The 19,879-nt window shown below is 33.3% G+C and overlaps 2 protein-coding genes across 2 annotated transcripts in view; one reads left to right on the top strand and one right to left on the bottom strand.

Annotated features, from left to right (window-relative positions):
• The window catches only part of LOC148946372 (metabotropic glycine receptor-like), a 45,800-nt gene extending 31,646 nt beyond the window's left edge, over positions 1-14,154 (top strand). Inside the window, exons 3-4 of the mRNA XM_089097679.1 lie at positions 12,311-12,555; positions 14,146-14,154. Coding sequence (XP_088953805.1) covers positions 12,311-12,555; positions 14,146-14,154 — 254 coding nt within the window. The remainder of the gene's footprint in view (positions 1-12,310; positions 12,556-14,145) is intronic.
• A 1,484-nt stretch (positions 14,155-15,638) lies between these two features.
• Positions 15,639-19,879, bottom strand: part of LOC148946373 (uncharacterized) — a 66,295-nt gene continuing 62,054 nt past the window's right edge. Inside the window, exon 5 of the mRNA XM_089097680.1 lies at positions 15,639-15,761. Coding sequence (XP_088953806.1) covers positions 15,639-15,761 — 123 coding nt within the window. The remainder of the gene's footprint in view (positions 15,762-19,879) is intronic.

Genomic DNA, 19,879 nt, shown 5'->3' on the forward strand with positions numbered 1-19,879 from the left:
GAATTTTCCATTTTTTTGCCAGAAGAAAGATCACGGAAGCGTGTTTATTTTTTTTTTTTTTTTTTTTTTCTTCTTTTCCCCAGGGGTGATTGTATCGACCCAGTGGTCCTAGAATATTGTGGGAGGGCTCATTGGAACGTAAATTAAAAGTTCTAGTGCCCTTTTTAAGTGACAAAAAAAATGGAGGGCAACTAGGCCCCCTTCTACGCTCATTTTTTTCCCAAAGTCACCTGATCAAAATTTTGAGATAGCCATTTTGTTCAGCATTGTCGAAAACATTATAACTATGTCTTTTAGGATGACTTAATACGTCGAAGCCCTCAGGGGGAGGGCTGAAAGTTATGAACTTTACCCAATGTTAACATATTTTTGTGAGAAAGTTTGACTTTCTCACAACTCTATTTTTTTAAACAATAAAAAACTTTAGCGTAAAGAGCAAGGCGTTGAGGAGGGGACAGCCCCTTTCATATACGGAATAATTTCTGTTCGTTTTAAGTTTTAATGTCGCTCCTTACTTTCAGTTAAAAAAACTTGTTTTTTTAAAATTTAATTCTATTAAGGAATGTCTGTACTTTATTATAGGTATCTTGAGCATATGCAATGAGGCCTAAAAAAGACTTACTGATACATTGCTATTCTATCAGTTTGTCGACCATGATGGCAATTGATCTTTTGACACTGAATATTTATTAATGCAATAACGTAAAGCAAAATGCGTCTCACCAAACAAACAAAAAATATATATATATAAATCGGAAATAGCACACGCCACAAACTATCAGCAAATAATACAAAACAAACAATGGTCTAGTTAAGAGTTTATTAATTTATCAATAAATTTACATCAAACACTTCAACTTAGTCTACCCTTTAACAAATATGGAATACAGCACAACCATCTAATGAATTAAGCACGTAGAAAAAGAACAATGTAAAAAAAGAAAAATGTGCGAAAAATAAACAGATACAAAATGCAGAAATACACGTAAATAAAAAAAAATGCATAAACACGTGTATAGTAGAACACCTTACAAGGCAAAGATGTGAATAATGAAAAATGATGTATTTTCTTTATTTGGATACTAGCTGATTCAGCTACTGTTGATGGTAGACCATTCGACCACTTTATAAATTATTGAATAATGGCTAATTTTTTATTTGATCCTTCCACACAAATTTTGTAAAGGTGTTTCTGGTGTCTAAGCTTACTCAGCAAATGCTGTGGAGTACAATAAACCTTTAATATTTTGATATCCATTTATCATAATTTTTGACTCAAGTCTCACCTATGATACTGAAGCATGGGCACCCGCAGGAGGAGAAGGGGGCAATGCCCCCTGGAAATCAGGGACTATATATTAATTATAAGGAAATCCAAGAGAAGAAAGCACAGTAGGGAAAAACCAAGGAAAAATGTGTTTTGGCCCATAGTTGGCTGCCTACCAATAGGCTTTGACCCTTAATAGGGGTAATATAAGTTCTTTTCTGTGACTGAATGATCCCTTTCCCACAAGTTTCCTATAAACCTTTATTTTCCTATATGACTTGGTGGGAGTAAAAAACATCGAATTCTGTATAATAATAAATCAAACAGTTCATGGTAATGAACTGTAAGTAAGGAGCGACCCGGCTCAATAGTAACCGAAACTCTAAAAAGCGGAATTTTGATACCAATAGATACATCAAAAGAATCAAATTTTAATGCTGATTTCAAATATATAAGTTTCATCAAGTTTAGTCCTACCTAGCAAAGGTTACGCGCCTGAGAAAATTTGGCTGATTTTCGAAAAAAGGAGGAAAGACCCCCTAAAAGTTATATAAACTTAATGAAATTCACACCATCATATTCAGTGTATCAGAGAACCCTACTGTAGAGGTTTCAAGCTCCTATCTACAAAAATGTGGAATTTTGCATTTTTTTCCAGAAGAAAGATCACGGGTGCGTGTTTATTTGTTTTTTTTGTTTTTTCCCCCAGGGGTGATCGTATTGACCCAGTGGTCCTAGAATATTGTAGGAGGGCTCATTGGAACGAAAATTAAAAGTTCTAGTGCCCTTTTTAAGTGACAAATAAATTGGAGGGTAACTAGGCCCCCTTCCACGCTCAATTTGTTCCCAAACTCACCCGCTCAGAATTTTGAGATGGCCACTTTGTTCAGAATAGTTGAAAATCCAATAACCATGTCTTTAAGTATGACTTAATCCCCCACAGTCTCCCAGGGGAATGGCTGCAAGTTAAGAACTTTGCCCATTGCTTACATATTGTATTGGTTATTGGGAATTATACAGACATTTTCAGGAAGAATTTTTTTCAGGTAGGGGGGGGGGGGCTGAAAGAGGGGGTTACTCGGGAGAATCTTTCCGTGGAGGATGTTTCTTTGGGGTAAGGGACATTTCTATGAAGGGGGCGCCGGATTTCCAAGCATTATTTAAAATACGATCAGAAATTAAATTTAAAAAAATAAGTTTTTTCAACTGAAAGTAAGAAGCAAAATTAGAACTTAAAATGAACAGGAATTATTACGTATATGAGGGGGTTCTCCCCCAAGTCAATACCTCGCTCTTTACGCTATAGTTTTTTTTTTAGTGCTTTCAAAAGAGCTATCTATTCTAATTAACGGCCTTTGTGATTAAGGGGTCATTTTTAAAGAATTGGAACAAAATTTGAACTTTAGCTTAAAGAGCAAGGTATTGACTAGGGGGCAAACCCCCTAATATGCGTATTAAAAATATATGAATATAGAAGTTCGTTACGTAAGTTAATTCGTAAGTTACGTATATTTATTATTAATAAAAACGTTGGTAAATAAAATTAAACAAGTTTCGAGAAAGCCATTTAACCAAATGAAAGTAAAATTAACATGCAAATTTCGTTTTAATTATTCATGCACGGTGAGCCAAAATCCAAACCTGTACTAATTAAAAAACGTTCAAAAATGAAATAAAAAAAACAAATTTTTTAAACTGAAAGTAAGGAGCGACATTAAAACTTAAAACGAACAGAAATTATTCCGTATATGGAAGGGGCTTTCCCCTCCTCAACGCTTCACTCTTTACGCTAAAGTTTGACTCTGTCTCAAAACTTTATTTTTTAAAACAATAAAAAACTTTAGCGTAAAGAGCGAGGCGTTGAGGAGGGGAAAGACCCTTCCATATACGGAATAATTTCTGTTCGTTTTAAGTTTTAATGTCGTTCCTTACTTTCAGTTTAAAAAACTTGTTTTTTTTTATTTAATCATAAGTAAATAGCGATCAATAACGAAAGCAAAAGAATGTAAATATTGATAAAGCTAAATCATAGAATCAGCTTTTTATTCCAAAGATGAATTTGTTTCGAATTTCAAGTTAAACATGTCAAGTTGTTTGTACATAAGAAAGGTTGCATAATTATAGGCAAAGAAGGAAAACAACTTGAAAAGGGGGTAATTCTTATAAAAATATGCCGTCAAATTGATCATGCCTGAGTATCATTGAGCCGGTATCTGAAACTACTACAATAACAAACGTTTAATACTGTTCTTTCCAATAGAACGGATACATGTTTTTCTTGTGTTTTATTATTATTGTGTTTATACCATAATAAGGGTCAAAACGTTTTTCTTTTGTTTTATTATTATTGTATTTATACTATGATAAGGGTCAAAACAAAAAGGTAAGGGTCAAAACCTGATTCAGGGTTTATTTCTGTCTTTAACAAGGACAATTCTGGACTGTCAACGACGATCTCCTATGTTTTTTACATGTCAACACTGTATCTTATTAATATGCCGGCTGGCTGTCTTTTCCCATCCTCGGTGGTTTTATTCTTATGTTTTTATGAAATTCATCTGTTTTAGTATTGCTGCGCTTTCAAATTATCCCTCCCCCGTAAAATAAAATGCCGAATTATAGCTGAAGCTGGGACATACAAAACGCTTGAACGTTTACCCTGCGTGCTCTATGGTTCGCAGAATAAAGCAGCTTCCACGCTATGTGCGTGACATCATGTGCTAAGTGGTTAAGCTAGATTACGTTAAGACGCAGACTTTCACACTTTAGCTGCCCCTTTCAAACTAGGCCTAACGCAAAAATTCATAAACCAGTTTATTCATCATCTAAAATCATCACAATTATCCTAAGCAAATTTTTCAAAAACTAAAAATGTTGAAAAGAGATGGAAATTGAAGCTTTGCTTTACCTTCTGAAAAACCTTTTTCGGATAAGTTCCGTAATTTATATTCAAAATTATATTAATTGCTCACCCAAAAATTCTATTTTCTTACAACTATGTTGACTTTCCTATAATGTAGAATAAGCCAACTAAACGTAAAGTTTTACGTAGAGCTCGATTTAACTTGGCACCGTCTTTGCTATGGACGAATTCTTCTCCATAAATTAAATAGCGGAACGTAAAGTCTTAAGTTATGCTAATTCAAGGGATCTTACAATTTAGTGCAAAATCCCAAAAAATAAGAAAACTAGAAAATTTATTAGTTTTTTAAAGAAAACTCGATGGAATATAAAAACAATTTTGGTATGTCACAAGAACAATTAAGCTATATTAATTTATTCGTTCAATTTGAAACCAAATCACTTTTCACACGGATTTTATTGTGGACGTGGAATCGTCCGTGGAATCGTTCGCTTAGAACAAAATTAAAACCTTTAGCCTTTTTAAAATTCCTCTCATGGGAATATGGTTTATTTGCAAAAATAAAACTTGATAGAATATTGACTAATTTAAGTAAGTCACTAGAAAATCATTTTGTGTTAAATATTCTGTCCTTTTAAAGCCAAATCACTCCAAGGGAACTGGTAGACAAGGGTACAAGAAAATTTCCATTAAAATTACATTTGTGGTATAATTTGTGCCATTGTAGTGAACGTTAATCATCTTTAAAAGAGTAATAATAAAATGTCTTGAGTTTTGCGAATCAAATGAGATTAATTTTTAAAAATATAACTCGATAGAATACTGACTAATTTAAATAAGTCACTAGAATATCATTTTGTGTTAAACATTCTGTCCCTTTAAAGCCAAATCACTCCAAGGGAACTGTTAGACACGGGTACAATAAAACTTCCATTAAACTTACATGTGTGGTCTAATTTGTGCAATTTAAGTGAACGTGATTAATATTTAAAATAGTAAAAATAAAACGCCTTGAGCTTTGCGAATCCACTAATATTTATTTTTAAAAATATAACTCGATAGAATACTGAGTAATTTTAGTAAGTTACTAAAAAATCAGTCTTTCTTAAATATTCTGTCATTTTAATGCCGAATCACTCCAAGGGACATGGTACAAAAGGGTAAAATAAAAATTCAATTAAACTTACATTAGTGGTCTATTTTGTGCCATTGAAGTTAACGTGAGTAATATTTAAAATAGTAAAAATAACACGCCTTGAGCTTTGCGAATACAAGAAGATTCATTTTTAAAAATATAAATCGATAGAATATTGTCTAATTTTAATAAGTTACTAGAAAATCATTATATCTTAAATATTATGTCAATTTAAAGCCGAATCACTCCAAGGGAACAGGTAGACAGGGTTACAATAAAGATTCCATTAAACTTACAGTGGTGGTCGAGTGTGTGGCATTGAAGTGACCATGAGTCATCTTTAAAATAGGAAAAATAAAATGTCTTGAGCTTTGCGAATCAAATAACATTAATTTTTAAAAATATAACTAGATTGAATACTGACTAATTTAAATAAGTCACTAGAAAATCATTTTGTGTTAAATATTATGTCCTTTTAAAGCCAAATCACTCCAAGGGAACTGATAGACAAGGGTACAAGAAAAATTCCATTAAGCTTACATTTGTAGTCTGTTTTGTGGCATTGAATTGAACGTGAGTCATCTTTAAAATAGTACAAATACAATGTCTTGATTTTTGCGAATCCAATAAGATTCATTTTTAAAAATATAACTCGATTGAATACTGACTAATTTTAGTAAGTCGCTAGAAAATCATTATGTGTTAAATATTCTCCCCCTTTAAAGCCAATTCACTCCACGGTAACTGATAGACAAGGGTACAATAAAACTTCCATTAAACTTACATTTGTGGTCTAAGTTGTGCCATTGAATTTACCGTGAGTAATCTTTAAAATAGTACAAATAAAACGCCTTGAGCTTTGCGAAGCAAATAAGATTCATTTTTATAAATAAAACTCGATAGAATATTTTCTATTTTTAGTAATTTACTAGAAAATCATTATTTCTTAAAAATTCTTTCAATATAAAGAAGAAACAATCCACGTTACCATGTATACAAGGTAAAACGAAAGCTTAAATTAAAATTACTATTTTGTTCTATTGTGTGGAATTTAAGTTAACATTATTAATATGTAAAATAGTACAAATAAAATGCATTGAGCGTTTCTAATACACTAATATTTATTTTTAAAAAAAAATATCGATAGAATATTTAGTAATTTTAGTAATTTACTATAAAATCATTATTTCTTATATGTTATGTCACTTTAAGGACGAATCACTCCACGTGAACTGGTATACAAGGTTCCAAGAAAGATACATTAAAACTTACTTGGGTGGTCGAGTTTGTGTCTTATATTTTAACATTAGTAATATTTAATTTAGTACAAATAACACGCCTTGAGCTTTGAGAATCAACGAAGATGCATTTTTAAAAATATAACTAGATAGAATATTGACTAATTTTAACAAGTTAATAGAAAATCATTATATCTTAAATATTATGTGCTTTTCAAGCCGAATCACTCAAAGGGAACTGGTAGAAAAGGGTACAATAAAACTTCCATTAAACTTACATTTGTGGTCGATTTTGTGGCATTGAAGTGAACATGAGTAATCTTTAAAATAGTACAAATACAATATCTTGAGTGTTGCGAATCCAATAACATTAATTTTTAAAAATATAACTCGATAGAATACTGACTAATTTTACTAAGTCGCTAGAAAATCATTTTTTGTTAAATATTTTCTCCCTTTAAAGCCAATTCACTCCAAGGGAACTGGTAGACAAGGGTACAAGAAAACTTCCATTAAACTTACATTTGTGGTCGAGTTTGTGGCATTGAAGTGAACGTGAGTCATATTTAAAAGAGGAAAAATAAAACGTCTTGAGTTTTGCGAATCAAATAAGATTCATTTTTAAAAATATAACTCGATAGAATATTGACTAATTTAAGTAAGTCACTAAAAAATCATTTTGTGTTAAATATTTTCTCATTTTAAAGCCAAATCACTCCAAGGGAACTGATAGACAAGGGTACAAGAAAACTTCCATTAAACTTACATTTGTGGTCGAATTTGTGGCATTAAAGTGAACGCGAGTCATCTTTAAAAGAGGGAAAATAAAACGTCTTGAGTTTTGCGAATCAAATAAGATTAAATTTTAAAAATATCACTCGATAGAATATTGACTAATTTAAATAAGTCACTAGAAAATCATTTTGTGTTAAATATTCTGTCCCTTTAAAGCCAAATCACTCCAAGGGAACTGATATACAAGGGTACAAGAAAAATTCCATTAAAATTACATTTGTGGTCGAATTTGTGGCATTGAAGTGAACGTGAGTCATCTTTAAAAGAGGAAAAATAAAACGTCTTGAGTTTTGTGAATCAAATAATATTCATTTTTAAAAATATAACTCGATTGAATACTGACTAATTTTATTAAGTCGCTAGAAAATCATTTTGTGTTAAATATTCTGTCCCTTCAAAGCCAAATTACTCCAAGGGAACTGGTAGACAAGGGTACAAGAAAACTTCCATTAAACTTACATTTGTGGTCGAATTTGTGGCATAGAAGTGAACGTGAGTCATCTTTAAAATAGGAAAAATAAAACGTCTTGAGTTTTGCGAATCCAATAAGATTCATTTTTAAAAATAAAACTCGATAGAATATTGAATAATTTTATTAAGTTACTAGAAAACCATTCTATGTTAAATATTCTTTCATTTTAATGCCGAATCACTCCAAGGGAACTGGTAGACACGGGTAAAAGAAAAATTCCATTGAGATTACTTATGTGGTCGACTTTGTGGCATTAAAGTGAACGCGAGTCATCTTTAAAAGAGTGAAAATAAAACGTCTTGAGTTTTGCGAATCAAATAAGATTCATTTTTAAAAATATAACTCGATTGAATATTGACTAATTTAAGTAAGTCACTAGAAAATTATTCTATGTTAAATATTCTCTCCTTTTAAAGCCAAATCACTCCAAGGGAACTGATAGACAAGGGTACAAGAAAACTTCCATTAAACTTACATTTGTGGTCGAATTTGTGGCATTGAAGTGAACGTGAGTCATCTTTAAAAGAGGAAAAATAAAACGTCTTGAGTTTTGCGAATCAAATAAGATTCATTTTTAAAAATATAACTCGATAGAATATTGACTAATTTAAATAAGTCACTAGAAAATCATTTTGTGTTAAATATTCTGTCCTTTTAAAGCCAAATCACTCCAAGGGAACTGATAGACAAGGGTACAAGAAAACTTCCATTAAACTTACATTTGTGGTCGAATTTGTGGCATTGAAGTGACCTTGAATCATCTTTAAAATATTAAAAATAAAATGTCTTGATTGTTGGGAATCAAATAACATTAATTTTTAAAAATATGACTAGATAGAATATTGACTAATTTAATTAATTCACTAGAAAATCATTCTGTGGTAAACATTCTGTCCCTTTAAAGCCAAATCACTCCAAGGGAACTGATAGACAAGGGTACAAGAAAAATTCCATTAAGATTACATTTGTGGTCGAATTTGTGGCATTAAAGTGAACGCGAGTCATCTTTGAAAGAGTGAAAATAAAACGTCTTGAGTTTTGCGAATCAAATAAGATTCATTTTAAAAAATATAACTCGATTGAATACTGACTAATTTTAGTAAGTCACTAGAATATCATTTTTTGTTAAATATTCTGCCCCTTTAAAGCAAATTCACTCCAAGGGAACTGTTAGACAAGGTAAAAAGAAAATTTCCATTAAACTTACATTTGTGGTCGATTTTGTGCCATTGAAGTGAACATTATACATATTTAAAATAGTACAAATAAAACGCCTTGAGTTTTGAGAATCAACTAAGATTAAATATTAAAAATATAACTAGAAAGAATATTGACTAATTTTAACAAGTTACTAGAAAATCATTCTTTCTTAAATGTTATTTCAATTTAAAGCCGAATCACTCCAAGGGAACTGGTAGACAATGGTAGAAGAAATCTTCCATTAAACTAACATTTGTGGTCGAGTTTGTGGCATTGATGTGACAGTGAGTCATCTTTAAAATAGTAAAAATAAAATGTATTGAGTGTTGAGAATCAAATAACATTAATTTTTAAAAATATAACTAGATTGAATATTGACTAATTTAAATAAGTCACTAGAAAATCATTTTGTCTTAAATATTCTGTCATTTTAAAGCCGAATCACTCCAAGGGAACTTGTAGACAAGGGTACAAAAAAACTTCCATTAAACTTACATTTGTGGTCGATTTTGTGGCATTGAAGTGACCATAAGTCATCTTTAAAATAGGAAAAATAAAATGACTTGAGCTTTGCGAATCAAATAAGATTAATTTTTAAAAATATAACTAGATTGAATACTGACTAATTTAAATAAGTCACTAGAAAATCATTTTGTGTTAAATATTCTGTCCTTTTAAAGCCAAATCACTCCAAGGGAACTGGTAGACAAGGGTACAATAAAACTTACATTAAACTGACATGGGTTGTCTAGTTTGAGGCATTGAAGTGACCATAAGTAATATGTAAAATAGTACAAATACCACGTCTTGATTGTTAAGAATCCACTAACATTCATTTTAAAAAATATAAATATATTTAATACTTACTAATTTTAGTAATTCACTAGAATATAATACTATCTTAAATATTCTGTCCTTTTAAAGCCGAATCACTCCAAGGGAACTGGTAGACAAGGGTACAAGAAAACTTCCATTAAACTTACATTTGTGGTCGAATTTGTGGCATTGAAGTGAACGTGAGTCATCTTTAAAAGAGGAAAAATAAAACGTCTTGAGTTTTGCGAATCAAATAAGATTCATTTTTAAAAATATAACTCGATAGAATATTGACTAATTTAAATAAGTCACTAGAAAATCATTTTGTGTTAAATATTCTGTAGATGAGCGTTGTAAAAAATGTCAAGACTTCAAGGGTTCATAAAACTCCTATTTTTATTATTAAAAAACACAACAACCAAAAACATGAAAACGTAGGTTTGAACAGCTGTAAAGATAGAGAGAACTGATTAGAGATGAATCTCAAAAAGAGGGAAAAGGGGAGAAAAACAGAAAATATAACATCACCTATCACTACCAAGCAAAATGCCAAACCGGTTTATCTGTTTTCCTATTACCAACAATACTACTGCTATACTTTTTAACTCGGGTGAATAACGTTAGGGTATTTGTGGGAGGTATTTGTGGTATTTGTGGTATACCGGCAATATTTGTGGTATTTGTAGAGGTTCAAGAGAGAGAGAAAAAAATTCCATTAAACTTACATTTGCGGTAGGATTTGTGGCATTGAAGTGAACGTGAGTCATCTTTAAAAGAAGGAAAATAAAACGTCTTGAGTTTTGCGAATCAAATAAAATTAATTTTAAAAAATATAACTCGATTGAATATTGACTAATTTAATTAAGTCACTAGAAAATCATTGTGTGTTAAATATTCTGTCCTTTTAAAGCCAAATCACTCCAAGGGAACTGGTAGACAAGGTTAAAAGAAAAATTCCATTAAACTTACATTTGTGTTCGTATTTGTGGCATTGAAGTGAACGTGAGTCATCTTTGAAAGAGGAAAAATAAAACGTCTTGAGTTTTGCGAATCAAATAAGATTCATTTTTAAAAATATAACTCGATAGAATATTGACTAATTTAAGTAAGTCACTAGAAAATCATTTTGTGTTAAATATTCTGTCCCTTTAAAGCCAATTCACTCCAAGGGAACTGGTAGACAAGGGTACAAGAAAACATTCCATTAAACTTACAGTTTGTGGCTCGATCACTTCTCACGTGGAATTACATTGAAGTGAACGTGAGTCATCTTTAAAATAGGAAAAATAAAACGCCTTGAGCTTTGCGAATCAAATAAGATTCATTTTTAAAAATATAACTCGATAGAATATAAAAGAACATTTTTAAGAGCCAAAATATAAATAATTTTATATTAGTAGTAATAATAGCAACTGATTATAAAAAAAAAAACAGAGACAAAATCCATCGGTAGCACACTAAAAGTGTCGCTTACGAGGGTGTGCTACTAACAAAATATAAAAAATAGAAGAAAAAGTAAAAAACAAGAGTATAATGTATAATAAGCAGAAGGGTGAAACCGTGTACTGAAAAAAACATACATAAATAATTCATACACAATAAAACAACATAATATAATGATCCTGAAGCAAAAAAAACAATAAACGATTATTGTCAATTTTAATTCCATCACGAAGATAATTTCTCAAGCCACATTGGCCTAAAAAGTAAGAAAAGAGGTAAAGAATACGGCATTGGACTCTACAGTCCCTACCGGCGGTGCTGATCTCCGTTTCTTGGCCTTTCAGCCAGGAAGTGCAAGGGGGGTTGGGGGTCAACCATCCTGTGCTTTCGCACACCCTTTCTGTTTACCTTCTCCAGATTTCTCCAGGTACTTATTTAGAGCTGGGTCGACTCTGGCTGAGCTTACAGAGTCACACCACTGACCCTCGTCCCAAACCAGATAACTGGATACACTAGGATTCGAACCCTCACCCTCTCAGACAAAGAATCCTAAATCCAGTGCCCCAATCCACTCGGCTAGATTAATGCACTAAGGCAAATTGGCCTGACATAGCATAAAGAAAGAAAAACGAGCAAAAAGGGGGTTTTTAAAGGCCAAATGAAAATACTGACAAATTTCATTTTAATTTGGTTTTAATTCTTACAATTTTTGGCTTTTGTTGAATTTTAGTCATCTTTTAATTTTTGTTTTTTTCATTGGTTTTTTCACATTCACATGGACTTTCCGCGTTTTATTTTGTTGGTTTTTTCTTCGGCGCTCTCATTGATTATATTTTTTCGTTTCACGCTGAAGAAGAGAGGCATTTTTCCCCTCGAAATATTCGCTTTATTGTGTTTTGTCAGTATTTTTATTTGGCCTTTAAAAACCCCATCTTTGCTCGTTTTTAATTCCATCAATCTCATTCTGTTTCGAAAGTATACTTATCAAGCACACCCACGCGTAGCATATCTTTTACAGTACCATGTATCATGTTTACACGTAGCAGGTTTTTTTGTACATTATATGTCTTTGTATTTCCAGCTGAATCACTCTTCACGTGGACTGGAATTTATTTTGCTGTTTCATCCAGAAATATTCAGAGTGATCATTCCGAGTGTTATAGACTACTTGCTGCCTTACTCTTGGAATTTTGCGCTTCTTCGTCATATATGGTTCTATCAAAGACTACTTGGATTCAAGGAATTTCATTAAAGCAAAATGATGTTGAATTCTTCAGAAGCCAGTTTTCAGTAACGCTCTCAGTCTTACTAAACTTTATGCCAAAGGTAGGTGAATCTATAGCTGCTAGTGTGTAGTATGTGGGCATACAGAAGTGTAGAGACCCAAAACTTTTATCAGGAAACGAAAGATTTTTGCCAACTAACTGCACATGTTCAAAGACTGGTGTCACGTTTGGTTAAAAAAAATGCCATGAAATCAGTAAACTATAACAGAACTCGATACTTGTGTATTAGCCAGTAGCCTACACACTCGAAAATTTGAATGTGCAAGACCATATAATAGCCGGCTTATAGCTGTCTGTATTTGGAGACAATTAGCTTAGGCTCAGTTGAAATCTTTGTGTTAGGTTAAGTTGGGTTGTGGTTTAAGTTAGGTTAGGTTGGTTAAGTTTGATTGTGTTAGGTTAAGTTAGGTAAGGTATTCAATATAATGAGTTTTGTATCGCTCCCCATGGGTCTCCCTCATCCCTAATACGTGGTGACTCTTAGTGCATACAAATATTCGTGTCAAAATAGTCTTCGATACAAGTTTATCGCCTGAGAAGATGCATAAACGCTAAATCGCATCCTGGTTGTGATTGAAAGCAGCAAGCACATTTTCAGAGGATCTACGAATCTGCCACCTGAAATACCACGATGTTTCCACATTCCCCTGCTATTTATAAAGTACATTTATCTTTTTTCGGGGGGGGGGGGAGGTATTTTAGAATGTACGCACGATTTCATGAAACAAAAATCATATAGTGCCCATAATATGCTGATTTAAAGATTGTCTGCCCCCGCCCTGCCCTTCAACTATTACTACTAATACTAACAACTCACCGCAGCAACAGGCAGCCCGAGGCCAACACAGCTACGCAATCCGCTCCTCAATCCTACTCTATTCAAAACCTCCCTCTTTGTACCCTCCCAGGAAGTTCCCTATTCCCGTAAATCTTTCTTTACGACATCTTTCCACCCCAACGGCGGACGACCTGCTTTCTGTTTCTCTTTAGAAGGTTAACCAAAAAGCACAATCTTCTGCAATCTGTCATCCTGTATCCTCAGAACGTTCCCTAGCCATCTAAACCTGTCTCTCATTAAAGCCCTAAAAAGCGGGATTGAACCAAACTTTCCGTACAGCTTACTGTTCGAAATACGATCAGTCAGACGGGTACCCAGAACAATCCGTAGGCAATTTCTCTGGAAAACGTCCTGCAAATCTTCATCCAGTTTTCGGAGCGCCCATGCTTCAGAAAGATGTTTGACCACTGTCATCCCTGTAGCTTCCAATATTCTAATCGTTCCTATTCTTTTTCGTTCCTACTTATCTCCCTTATCTATTCGTTCCTACTTATCTTTCTATTCTTCCAAACATTTTTAAACTGTAATTAAACACCCTGAGCATCGACTATTTTACTTTTAACATCTTTACTCCTCCCACCGTCTTACTAATAATTATTTATTAAAAACTTTTTCCACAAAACAAGTTTCTCAAAGAAAAGTAAAAAGCTCCATTAACCCAAAAATGAGCAGAAATAAAGTCAAATAATCTTCCAAGCGTAAAACTACCACAAATCATTATCAATAAATAAATGAAACTCCAAACGAACAAGTCTTTTTCATTGATTTATATCTTTTCGTTTTTTTTATTAGAATCCATAGTTAGCAACCATAAACACAATGCTTTTGATTTAGTTTAAAGCACCATTTTGTTTTAATGCATAACGGGCCAATTGCATAATTGTGGGGGTTAAATTACCCAATATCCCTAAAGACATAGTTGCTGGACCGTTCTACTATGCTGAAGAAAATGACTGTCTCAAAAAGATGACTGGGTCTGTTTGGAATATGACTAGGCTTCAGAGAAGGGCTGCTTGCCCCACAATCTCTTTTTACTCTTAAAAAGGGCACCAGAACTTTAATTTTTGAATCGAATTAACGCCTTTAAAAGTTTAAATTATATTTCTAGCTATCATAGAGTAGTGCTGCCTATGATACTGCTTATATACCCTTTTGAAAACTTGCATGCATACAGTTTGCTTCGTTTAATTGAAACTCCTCCTAAACGTTCCCTTAAAGTTTCACCTTATAAAGTTTCACCTTAATACCCTTAGCGTCCTTAGTTACAGTAACTGTAGTGGAGTATTAAAAATATATACATAGTAACTTCTGGCTTGTTCAAAATCCCCCACAACTTACCCTTAAAGTCGTAACTTTATAATATAACCTTTGGTTTCTTCAACATCCCCTCCAACACACGCAGAAAGTTTCATCTTAATACCTTCAATCGTTCCTGAAGCATTTCTGATGCGTCCACTTGACAACCTGTGTGGGCATAATTTGTTTTGAATTAATTCCATACAGTTTCTATATCCCAAATTATTCGCCTTTATACCCTTAGTTTTAATAGAAGTAGTATAGCAGTAGAATTAATAGTAATAGCCTAAGCTTTAGTGGCAATAGTAGTAATAGAAGCGGTAGTAATAGCAACAGCAGTAGTAGTCTGAGTAGAAGCAGTAGCATTAGGATGCAACTATATTATTTTGGTTAGTTCAACATCCCTCACAACAATCCCTGTTAGTTTCAACTTCAGACACCAAACTGTTCCTAAGATATCGACTTTAGACTTTTTTGATAACCTACATACAGACGACGTGTTGTGATTCAGTTCACCTTTCCCCCTCCGAATTCCTTCAAAAATTTACCTTCATACCCTTAGGCATTGTTGTAATAGTAGTGACAGTACTAGTATTCATATTACTAGCAATAGTATTGAATAGCGATACTAATACTTGCATCAGTTGTATCAAAGTGTTGCATTTAGGGCAGTCGAGCATCCCCCTTATCTAGTTCTGGATGCTTCGACTTAATTTAATTAGCCATTGCTATGATAATGCTGATATGTTCTTTTTATACTCTGTATGTTCATATACTTCTTGAAACTTTCATCTCAATGCTCTTAGCCTTAAAAGTAGTTGCAATGGAAGTTACGCCCCGATCACTAGACTATTAAAAAGGTCATTAACCATTTTTATTTCCCATAGAATGAGCCCTTTTCGAAGTTTCTACGACAACTTCTTCAATACAAGGTGCCCTGGTCTAAAAAAAATGAAATAATAAATAATACATTGTGCGGACATAGCTCTTTACTTCGGCAGCGCTATTGTGCTGCCTATTATACTACCAAGGTAAATGAACCTTTTCACCTGATTAGTGTTTTCGTTACCCAACGTCTCCTTTTCACCTTTCACCTTTTCAACGTCAACCTTCTAGAAAAGGATTATGCATACTAGCCTATAAAGCGATATTCGGTTATTTCCTTTTTTCATTTTTTTTTTTTACATTTTGTTAAAGTTTAAGCATTAATATTTTATAAAAAAAAAATCTCAGCTTTGCTCGGAGTGGCAATGACATATTTTATAGCTATTTAATGACTTTTACAACACCGTGTTCTTCTAGGCGAACATAAAGACCATGTCACCATGATTGCTAGGAAACACTAAAGTGGGCTTCCTATGGAACCCTACAGCTGCTTTTTTTGCTTTCTATGGCACTCTTGTAGGCACCCCACGCTGTTCTTCTAGGCGAACATAAAGACCATGTCACCATGATTGCTAGGAAACACTAAAGTGGGCTTCCTATGGAACCCTACAGCTGCTTTTTTTGCTTTCTATGGCACTCTTGTAGGCACCCCACGCTGTTCTTCTAGGCGAACATAAAGACCATGTCACCATGAATGTTAGGAAACACTAAAGTGGGCTTCCTATGGCACCCTACAGCAGCTTACGGCTTTTATGGCACTCTTGTAGGCACCCCACGGCTTTATTTTTATTCTTCAAAATATAAGATACTCCAGGTAACAGAATAAAAGGTTATTCTTTCTGTTTAGTACCTTTGGAGATGAAACCGCGCTAAAAACTAACATGGTTTAATAATAACGCACATTTATATATACAATTAAAATAATTTTTAAGCCGAAATTTAATTTTAATTTGTATAAATAATTGAATGGGTTTTCCCTAAAGGCTTTGAAAGACCTTATGAATATTATTTTTGAAAATTAAATTCGTCTTATCTTACTCTTTCAGTCTTGGTAAATCTTACAATATTTTTTTATGTGACTAAGTTGAAGCAAGTTGACAATCTTGAAGCAGTGTTTTTTTTTATAACACCAAACGCGGTTTTATACACTAAGCTGTTTACATTACATATTCAACAAATTGCCACTTGTCTACCTTTCAGATGGAAGGTTCATGGGGGGGGGGGGGGAGGGATAAGCATTAGAGGACAATTGTTTTACCTTGATCCGCTAACCATAGCTTTTGAAAACCATCGCATTTTGCCGGCTCAAGCACGGTGCAACATTTCTCTGTTTTTCAAACAGTTCGTGGTAACGAACTGTAAGTAAGGAGCGACCCGGCTCAATGGTAACCGAAACTCTAAAAAACGGAATTTTGATACCAATAGGTACATCAAAAGAATCAAATTTTAATTCTGATTTCAAATACATAAGTTTCATCAAGTTTAATCTTACCCATCAAAACTAACGCGCCTGAGAAAATTTGGCTGATTTTCGAGAAAAGGGGGAAAGACCCCCTAAAAGTTATAGAAACTTGATGAAAATCACACCAACAAATTCAGTATGTCAGAGAACACTACTGTGGAGGTTTCAAGCTCCTATCTACAAAAATGTGGAATTTTGCATTTTTTGCCAGAATAAAGATCACGGGTGCGTGCTTATTTATTTGTTTTTGTTTTTTTTTCGTTTCCCCAGGGGTGATCGTATTGACCCAGTGGTCCTAGAATATTGTAGGAGGGCTCATTGGAACGGAAATTAAAAGTTCTAGTGTCTTTTTTAAGTGCACAAATAAATTGGAGGGCAGCTAGGCCCCCTCCCACGTTCATTTTGTCCCAAAGTCACCCAATCAAAATTTTGAGATAGCCATTTTGTTCAGCATAGTCGAAAATCTAATAAATATGTCTTTTACGATGACTTAATCCCCCACAGTTCCCAGGGGAATGGCTGCAAGTTATGAACTTTGCCCATTGCTTACATATTGTATTGGTTATTGGGAAGTAGACAGACATTTTCAGGAAGAATTTTTTTCAGGTAGGGGGGGGGGCTGAAAGAGGGGGGTACTCGGGAGAATCTTTCCGTGGAGGATATTTCTTTGGGATAAGGGTCATTTCTATGAAGGGGGCGCCGGATTTCCAAGCATTATTTAAAATACTATCAGAAATTAAATTTAAAAAAACAAGTTTTTTCAACTGAAAGTAAGAAGCAACATTAGAACTTAAAATGAACAGAAATTATTACGTATATGAGGGGTTCTCCCCCAAGTCAATACCTCGCTCTTTACGCTATAGTTTTTTTTAGTGCTTTCAAAAGAGCTGTCTATTCTAATTAACGGCCTTTGTGATTAAGGGGTCATTTTTAAAGAATTGGAACAAAATTTGAAGTTTAGCTTAAAGAGCAAGGTATTGACTAGGGGCAAACTAATATACGTATTAAAAATATATGAATATAGAAGTTCGTTACGTAAGTTAATTCGTAATTTACGTATATTTAGTACTAATAAAAACGTTCGTAAATAAAACTCAACAAGTTTCGAGAAAGCCATTTAACCAAATAAAAGTAAAATAAATATGCAAATTTAATTTTAATTATTTATGCACGGTGAGCCAAAATCAAAACCTGCATTAATTAAAAAACGTTCAGAAATTAAATAAAAAAAACAAGTTTTTAAAACTGAAAGTAAGGAGCGACATTAAAACTTAAAACGAAAAGAAATTATTAGTAGTAAGGCCCCAATTACTTGAAAGTATACATGCACTTTCACAAGCCTGAGGCATGGATATGTGTGTAGTTTAACCGGTACATTGACTTGCCTGGGCCAGTCACCTATTACTATGAACGATACATACCTTAGCAGACGGGTTTTCTAATGTGACACTAAGTTTTTGAATGCACTCCAGCCAGTGATTGCGTAATATTTTAAACAATAAAATTTTGTTTTTATTGCAAATTTTTTTAATTAACTTTAACGAAATTCACACCATCAGATTCAGGCTATCAACGAACATTATTAAAGAAGCTTCAAACCCTATCTGCAAAAATGTGGAAATTTTGCATTTTTAATTAACTTTAACGAAAATTACACCGTCACATTCAGCTTATTAGAGAACCCTACTAAAGAAGTTTCACGCTCCTATCTGCAAAAAAGGTGGAAATTTGCATTTTTTGCTCGAAGAAAGATCACGATGCGTGCCCTCCAAAAAATGAAGGGCAACTAGGCCCCCTCCCACGCTCATTTGTTTCTCAAAGTCACCCACTTAAAATTTTGAGATAGCCATTTTGTTCAGCATAGTCGAAAATTTAATAAATATGTCTTTTAAGATGACTTAATCCCCCACAGTTCCAAGGCTGCAAGATATGAACTTTGCCCATTGCTTACATATTGTATTGGTTATTGGGAAGTATACAGACATTTTCAGGAAGGATTTTTTTCTGGTGGAGGGGGGGGATGGAGGAGGGGATTACTTTGGAGAATCTTTCCGTGGAGGATGTTTCTTTGGGGTAAGGGACATTTCTATGAAGGGTGCGCCGGATTTCCAAGCATTAGTTAAAAAACGATCAGAAATTAAATAAAAAAAACAGGTTTTTTTTTTCAACTGAAAGTAAGAAGCAACATTAGAACTTAAAACGAACAGAAATTATTACGTATGTGATGGGGGTTCTCCCCCAAGTCAATACCTCGCTCTTTACGCTACAGTTTTTTTTAGTGCTTTCAAAGAGAGCTATCTATTCTAATTAAACGGCCTTTGTGATTCAGGGGTTTGTGAATCAAAAATTTTTTTAACTTTTAACGTAAAGAGTGTGGTATTGACTAAGGGGAGAACCCTCCCCCTCATATACGTAATAACATATACGTAAGAAAAAAAAACAATAAAAAAAAACAAGCGATACGGCTCAATAGTAATCGAAACTTTTAAAAACGGAATTTTGATTCCGTTTGTCATAAGAAATGTATCAAAAGAATGGGCTTATAATGCTGATTCTAAATATATAAACTTTATTTAGTTTAGTATTACTCATCAAAGGCTACGAGCCTGAGAAAATTTACCTGATTTTTTAAAGAGGGAGGAAACATCCCCTACAAGTGAAAGAATTTTAATGAAAATCCCACCGTCAGATTCAGCGTACTGGAAAACCCTATTACACGTGTATGGAGCTCATATCTGCAAAAATCTGCAACTATATCTGCAACGTATTTTTTGCCAGAAGAAAAATATACGAATATAGAAGTTCGTTATGTAAGTTAATTTGTAAATTTCGTCAGAACCAAATTGAGAGACAGCCATTTAGCAAAAGAAGAGTAAAATTTTT

Source organism: Artemia sp. Qi Xiang Cuo, chromosome 12, assembly GCF_049724085.1.
Source record: "Artemia sp. Qi Xiang Cuo chromosome 12, ASM4972408v1, whole genome shotgun sequence".
In the NCBI taxonomy this organism is placed as follows: domain Eukaryota; kingdom Metazoa; phylum Arthropoda; class Branchiopoda; order Anostraca; family Artemiidae; genus Artemia; species Artemia sp. Qi Xiang Cuo.